General features: G+C 33.2%; 1 protein-coding gene across 1 annotated transcript; it reads left to right on the forward strand.

Moving 5' to 3' along the window:
• The first annotated feature begins 6,619 nt into the window (after window positions 1-6,619).
• LOC118549888 (olfactory receptor 14A16-like) lies at window positions 6,620-7,504 on the forward strand. The gene has a single exon (XM_036114484.2). It carries the CDS (start codon window positions 6,620-6,622, stop codon window positions 7,502-7,504), a length of 885 nt encoding a protein of 294 aa, XP_035970377.1.
• Window positions 7,505-7,776: the final 272 nt, after the last annotated feature.

Consider the following 7,776-nt stretch of genomic DNA (forward strand, 5'->3'; position numbering starts at 1 on the left):
CCCTCCTCCCCTCTGAACCCCCCAGATTGTTTTTTGGGGTCCATAGTCTCTCATGGTTCATCTCCCTCTCTGATTTCTCCCCCTTTGGATTTTCCTCTCTTCCCCTATGGTCCTCTGTGCTATTGCTTATGTTCCACATATGAGTGAAACCATATGATAATTGTCCTTCTCTACTTGACTTACTTCTTTTAACATAATCCCCTCCAGTTCTATCCATGTCGATGCCAATGATGGGTATTCATCGTTTCTGATGGCTGAGTAATATTCCGTTGTATATATGAACCACATCTTCTTTATCCTTTCATCTTTTGAAGGGCTTCTTGGCTCCTTCCACATTTTAGCTATCATGGACATTGCTGCTATTAACATTGGGGTGCCATGTGCCCTTTCTTTTCACTACATCTGTATTTTCATGGTAAATAGCTAGCAGTGCAATCACTGGGTCATATGGTAGCTCTATTTTTAGTGTCTTGATGAACCTCCATACTGTTTTCCAGAGTGTCTGTACCAGCTTGCATTCCCACCAACAGTGTAAGAGGGTTCCCCTTTCTCTGCATCCTTGCTAACACTTGTTGTCTCCTATCTTGTAAATTTTTGCCATCCTAACTGGTATAAGGTGGTATCTCATTGTGGTTTTGATTTCTATTTCCCTGATAGCTAGTGATGTTGAACATTTTTTCATGTGTCTGTTAGCCATTTGTTTGTCTTCTTTGGAAAAGTGTCTGTTCATGTCTTCAGCTCATTTATTGAATGGATTGATTTTTGAGTGATGAGTATGGGCACAAAAACAGACACACAGATCAATGGAACAGAATAGAAACCCCAGAACTGGACCCTCAACTAATCTTCAACAAATCAGGGAAGAATATCCAATGGAAAAAAGACAGTCTCTTCAATATAATAAAATAATAAAATAAAATAAAATAAAAGTCTCTTCTCTGCCACATGCAGAGGAATGAAACTGGACTATTCTCTTACACAATACACAAAAATAAACTCAAAGTGGAGGAAAGACCTAAATATGAGACAAGAATCCATAAAAATCCTAGGGGAGAACATAAGCAGTAACCTCTTTGACATTGGCAGCAGCGACTTCTTTCAAGACATGTCTCTAAAAGCAAGGGAAACAAAAGCAAAAATGAACTTTTGGGACTTCATCAAGATAAAAAGCTTCTGCACGGTAAAGGAAACAGTCAACAAAACAAAGAGGCAACCCACAGAATGGGAGCAGGTATTTGCAAATGACATTACAGGTAAAGGGCTGGTATCCAAGATCTATAAAGAAGTTCTCAAACTCAACACCCAAAAAAACAAATAATCCAGTTAATTTTTTTTTTTTACTTAAAGTCTCTATTGTCTAATATAAGCATAGAAACTCTTTATTTATTTACTTATTTGTTTAGGTTTTCATTAGTATGGAATATCCTATTCAATCATTTCAGTTTCAGTCTATGCAAGCAGTTATGTCTGATGTGAGTGTCTTACAGTTAATGTAGATTTGGTTCTTGTTTTTATTTTGACCATTTAACAACTGTCTTTTGATTGGAAAATTTATTACATTTTCATGTAAATAAATTAATGTTATGCAAAGACCTACTATTGCCAGTATATTAATTGTTTCCTGGCTGTTTGATAATTCATTTGTTCTTTTATTTCTCTTTTACTGAATTCCTTTGTGATTTGATGCTTTTCTATAGTTGTATGCTCTGACACACTTCTCTTTATCTTTTGTATATCTAGTATAGGATTTTCCTTTATGATTACCATAAGCTTCGTCTAAAATGTCTTAGAGTTCTAACAGTCTATTTTAAGCTGGTAACAACTTAACCTCATCATAAGCAAAAGCTGTGTATATTTATTCCCCCTCAAATATTTCATGTTTTAATATTACTATTTACATATTTCATATTTTGTATTCCTTAATAAATTATTAAAGTTAGAATTAATTAAATATTTTGTCCTTTATCATTTATTATACAGTTAATAGTGATTTACACACCACTATTACAGTATTAGGGTATTCTGAATTCGTCTACATATTTACATATTCATATGTACTCATGTTACTACTTAATGTCCTTTGTTTTTATAATTTCAAACTTTTTATTTTTTAAGATTTGTAATTTTAATTCCAGTTAGTTAACATAGTGTTATATTAGTGTCCTTTCATTTTAACTTAAAGAGCTCCTTAACATTTCTTGTAAGTCACTTGGTGGTGATGACATCCTTCAGTTTTTCATTGTCTAGAAAAGTCTTTATTTCTCTTTTATTTCCAATTGACAACATTGATGGGTAATTCATTCTTATTTGGTAGTTTTTCTCCATTTAGTTATTGGAGTCTGTCATTCCATGATTCCTGGCCTGTAACTTTACTGCTGAGAAATGCATTATAGCTTTATGGATATTTCCTTGTATGTGACAAACCACTTTTCTCTTGCTATTTTCAAAAAAATTTTTTTTTGGTAATTTTTGACAATTGATTATAATGTGCCTCAGTGAGGTTTTCTTCTTCTTCTTCTTCTTCTTCTTCTTCTTCTTCTTCTTCTTCTTCTTCTTCTTCTTCTTCTTCTTTCTTCTTCTTCTTCTTCTTCTTCTTCTTCTTCTTCTTCTTCTTCTTCTTCTTTCATCTTCTTCTTCTTCTTCTTCTTCTTCTTCTTCTTCTTCTTCTTCTTCTTCTTCTTCTTCTCTTCTTCTTCTTCTTCTTCTTCTTCTTCTTCTTCTTCTTCTTCTTCTTCTTCTTCTTCTTCTATCTTCTTCTTCGTCTTCTTCTTCTCTTCTTCTTTTTTGAATGCTTTGGGGACTTTCATCATTCATTTATCCAGACATCTATATCTTTTCCTCATTCCTGGGAGTTTTTAGCCATTATATTTTTAAGTGAGCTTTCTGCCCCTTTTGTATATCTTCTTCATGGACTCCCATAATGCAAATATTAGCTCCCTTGATGGAGCCCCATAATGCAGAAGCCTTTATTCCTTTTAAATTCTTTCTTTAAATCTCATTTGTCTGGAATTACATATGACTTATCTTCTAGTGAGCTGATTTTCTCTTGAATAACTCAAAGGGCTTTCTTTTCAACTAAAAGTTCAAGAAATTCTTATACTGTTCTTATCTTTTCTGAATATTATTAAAATATTTAATTGCATTTTATAAGATTTTTCTTTTTTTAAATCTCACAGCATGTTGTACCATCTGGATCTGGAATTATTTGAAATATCACAATAATATGTGTTTGCATTGCACTCAGTTTCAGGAAATTTGTTTACATAACAATCTATTCATTACTGTAAAGCTCTTTAAATTCCAGCAAATGTGTTATGCAGTTTATACCAAAATATAAGTAAACCGAAGCCTACTTGATGAAATTGCCTTTTGTATCTCTCACTGTCAGTATGTGTGGGTTTTTTTATTTTATGTTATTGATTTATATCACTCATTAGAGCCATTTGTTTGCTCTACATTAGAAAATATGACTGGACGTTGAGCACTACAAAATAAAATATGACTTTGTGATTTCAAGGTGTTATTTAATAAAAGTATATTTTTACTGTGGGTGATATAACTGATACCTGGGAAGGTGCCAGACAAATTGACATTTCTCTATAAAGGCTCAATGTGTGATTGGATATATGTGTTTCTTAAATACCTTCTTACTAATTATGAAGCCTCTTGAATACATGTGAGTATTTGAAGTTACTCATTGATTTCAGAAATCATCATTCTACTTTATTTCCACATATCTCATTGTGTCAATATGTGTCTTTTATGATTGTAAGGGACAGACTAAATAAGTCAATTCCAATAAGAATGGCAGCATTTCCCTTTGGAATATTTCAGAGTTCAAGCCATTGGGAGATGGGCAACAAATATAAAATCATCACCATCCTCATTATGTTTCTTCTTACATACAACTATATTTGCTAAAGTCAAGAAAGCAAGAAGCAAAGTACCTTTTAGGAAAGAAGTTTCTCAATATTTGAAAATCACCGCTAGTGTTTTTGACCTAGAATAATGATCAGTAATACTTCCACCAACAACTACACACAAAGCCTGATGATTTCTTCCATCTTCTACAGAAAACATACTTTAGTGAGTTTTATTTTCTTTTATTTTGGTTGTTCATTTTAATTTCAGTCAGAAAATAAACCTACTAAAATCTTTTCTAAATTTTCTAGTAATACAAGTTTCTTGGATGTAATATCTATATATCTATATTACATATCTATTGATCATCTATCTATCTATCTATCATATATCTTTCTATCTATCTATCTATCATCTATCTATCATCTATAGAGAGAGTGTATATAAGGAAAATATTTTAATTCTATGTATTTAAACCCATAGTATAAATCTTAGGTATAATTCAGCTATAACTCTCTTCTCCATTCTGTTACATTTAATAACTTAAGTGGATATAATTTTGCAATGATTGGTTTCAAGTGGTTCTTTTCCAGTAAAGAATGAGATAAAGCACATTGCATTCCAAACAGTTGATTACAATAGTTTTATATTTATTTACTTTTTAGTTATACACACTATTCAAAGTATAAAAACAGGATGCATATACGGAAAGTATTAAGAACACTGAGCCAAACTAGGAAATAAAAACATCTTAATACAATTACAAAACTTAAATAAAATAGCATTTTTATAAAACTTGTAACTGAAGAACATGACAAACATCTGCAACAAATGATTGCTACTGCTTACTCTTGACTTGTAAACGAGCAGAGGTCTGTCGATTTCAGAAACTTACACTGAAACTGTTCACCTAATTTTTGAAACAATTGCACTTTCTTTTTCCATTTACACTGGTTCATTAACTGAAATCTTAATTCAATAGGTAATATTGTTAATTGTTGAGACAGAAAGAGAAATCACAGATACTGACAGATAAGGGTTGAGCTACAGCACTAGAAAATTATAATACGAGAAACACATTGAAGTAAAACTAGATAAACAGACAGTAAATAAATGGATGGTAGATGATATATAAACTAATAAATATGCTTATTTTATATTACATACAATACATTTTATATTGCATATGTTACATATTTTATATTATATATGAGTGAAATCATATGGTATTTGTCTTTCTCTGACTGGGTTATTTCACTTAGCATAATACCCTCTAGTTCTATTCACATGGTATATTTTCTGAATATAAAATGATATATTCTTGCCTAGATTATATTTAGGCAAAATATTTGGAAAGATCCATGTGTAAGTATCATGTCTACCAGAGAATTAGAAACTGGATATCAGTAGTTAAAATACAGGGAAAGGAAATACAGATTTGTAAATAGAAATTTGACCTATTTTCTTTTTTTTTTTTAATTTTTTTTATTGTTATGTTAATCCCCATACATTACATCATTAGTTTTAGATATAGTGTTCCATGATTCATTGTTTGTGCATAACACCCAGTGCTCCATGCAGAACGTGCCCTCCTCAATACCCATCACCAGGCTAACCCATCCTCCCAACCCCCTCCCCTCTAGAACCCTCAGTTTGTTTTTCAGAGTCCATTGTCTCTCATGGTTCTTCTCCCCCTCCGATTTCCCCCCCTTCATTCTTCCCCTCCTGCTACATTCTTCTTCTTCTTTTTTTCTTTCTTAACATATATTGCATTATTTGTTTCAGAGGTACAGATTTGAGATTCAACAGTCTTGCACAATTCACAGCGCTTACCAGAACACATACTCTCCCCAGTGTCCATCACCCAGTCAGCCCATCCCTCCCACCCCACCCCCCACTCCAGCAACCCTCAGTTTGTTTCCTGAGATTAAGAATTCCTCATATCAGTGAGAAATTTGACCTATTTTCTAATTGTAATTGTGTGGCAGTATATTAAAGTAAAATCTGATAAACACATATATGTGTGTATGTATCTATTTCTATCTTTCTATCAATCCATCTAGGCATATGGATTTCATAAATGCATAAAATGGCTTTGAAATTTGAAAAATACATAACTAAAAAGAGTATGAGTGTAACAAGGGAGAATACATAGCAATCCAGAAGACTTAAATATGAAATTCTGTGATATTACATAGAATCAATTATAAACAATAATCTAAAAATATCAGAAGATAAAGGAAAATATTAAAGCAACATAAGGAGAAATGAAATTTAGAGTAAAAAGAGGAATGCCTATTGTTCATGAAGTTTACTTTTAAGACAAATATGGAAATAATTATGAGTCAATAATCAATTCATTGAAAGACAAAAATTGCAAAGCCAATGGATAGAAGAGGTAACATGGGATCATTGGATATTTCATACTTATTCCTCCACTTCCTTTCACTTATAAATTAAGATTCTTCTCTGTAAGACACAGGTTCTATTTTGTTGTGAATCTGATAATTTGTGCATATGCTTGCATAGCATTATAACACTTACACACATAAAGAGAAATTAAACTTGATAAAAATATGGATTAATTGATGAGGAAAATGATACTTTTGACTTTTTCTCATACACACATTTATTAATGTGATAAGTATTAACACAGTTTTTTTTTCAGCTTTACTGAGGAAAAATAACTATACTTTGAATTCTTGACCACTTTGACCATAACTTTTCTTTTTTTTTAATGCAGAATATTTCATCAAAAATGAACAATGTCTCGGTGGTGACAGAATTTCTTATCTTGGGATTTTCTGGCCCATGGAGTCTTCAGTTCTTACAATCTGTGCTTTTTACAGTAATTTATCTGTTAGCCCTGGTGGGGAATGGCCTCATTATTACCATAACATCTTTGGACCCATGCCTGCACACACCCATGTATTTCTTTTTAAGGAATCTGTCCCTGTTTGATCTTTGTCTCATTTCAGCTGTTGTGCCCAAAATTGTTGTCAATTCCTTGACACACAGCAATTCTATCTCATTTTTTGGCTGTGTCACCCAGGTCTTCCTGGTGCCTTTTTCAGCAGGGGCAGAGTTACTCCTCCTCACGGGGATGTCCATTGACCGCTATGCTGCCGTTTGCCATCCCGTGCAGTATGAAGCCATCAAGAATGGGGGCACCTGTGTGCCGATGGTGGCTCTGTCCTGGCTCAGAGGAGGCTCGAGCGCTGTTATACATACAGCAGGAACGTTTTCCTTATCTTACTGTGGATCCAATGAAATTCAACAATTCTTCTGTGACATTCCCCAGTTGCTAGCTATTACTTGCTCAGAGAATATAACTGCAGAAATTGTACTCATTCTTGTTAAGGCAGTCCTGGATTTCTGTTGCTTTATTTGCATCACAGTCTCCTATGTCTGTATCTTCTCCACTGTCACAAAGATACCATCCACAAAAAGGCAGTCAAAAACCTATTTCACTTGCCTTCCACATCGGGCAGTTGTTGTTCTTTTTCTCTCAACTGCTTTCATTGTTTACCTGAAGCCTATTTCAGGGAGTGCATCATGCACTGATCTTGTTCTATCTTCTTTCTGTATTTTGTTGCACCCTTCCCTTAATCCTATAATATACAGCCTAAGAAACAAGGCATGAAGACAAGTTTCGGGAAGCTGATCACCAGAAGACTCTTGATAAAGGAGAATATCCTTAATTTTTCAAGAGTAGAGGTTAAATATAATATTAATCTACCTAGTTTGTTGTGAATCTGTACTTATCTCCACAGTTACCTGGAACCATGGTGGTAATCCTTGGCCAAATGGAGTTAAATACATTAACTCATATTATTGAAGCTGCATTTGGGTCTGACAGAGTTTTGGAGCATTGCTAGAGAAAATGTGCATATTCTTAGTTTGTACCTGGTTTCT

The sequence above is a fragment of the Halichoerus grypus genome, chromosome 2 (genome assembly GCF_964656455.1).
Source record: "Halichoerus grypus chromosome 2, mHalGry1.hap1.1, whole genome shotgun sequence".
Taxonomy (NCBI): domain Eukaryota; kingdom Metazoa; phylum Chordata; class Mammalia; order Carnivora; family Phocidae; genus Halichoerus; species Halichoerus grypus.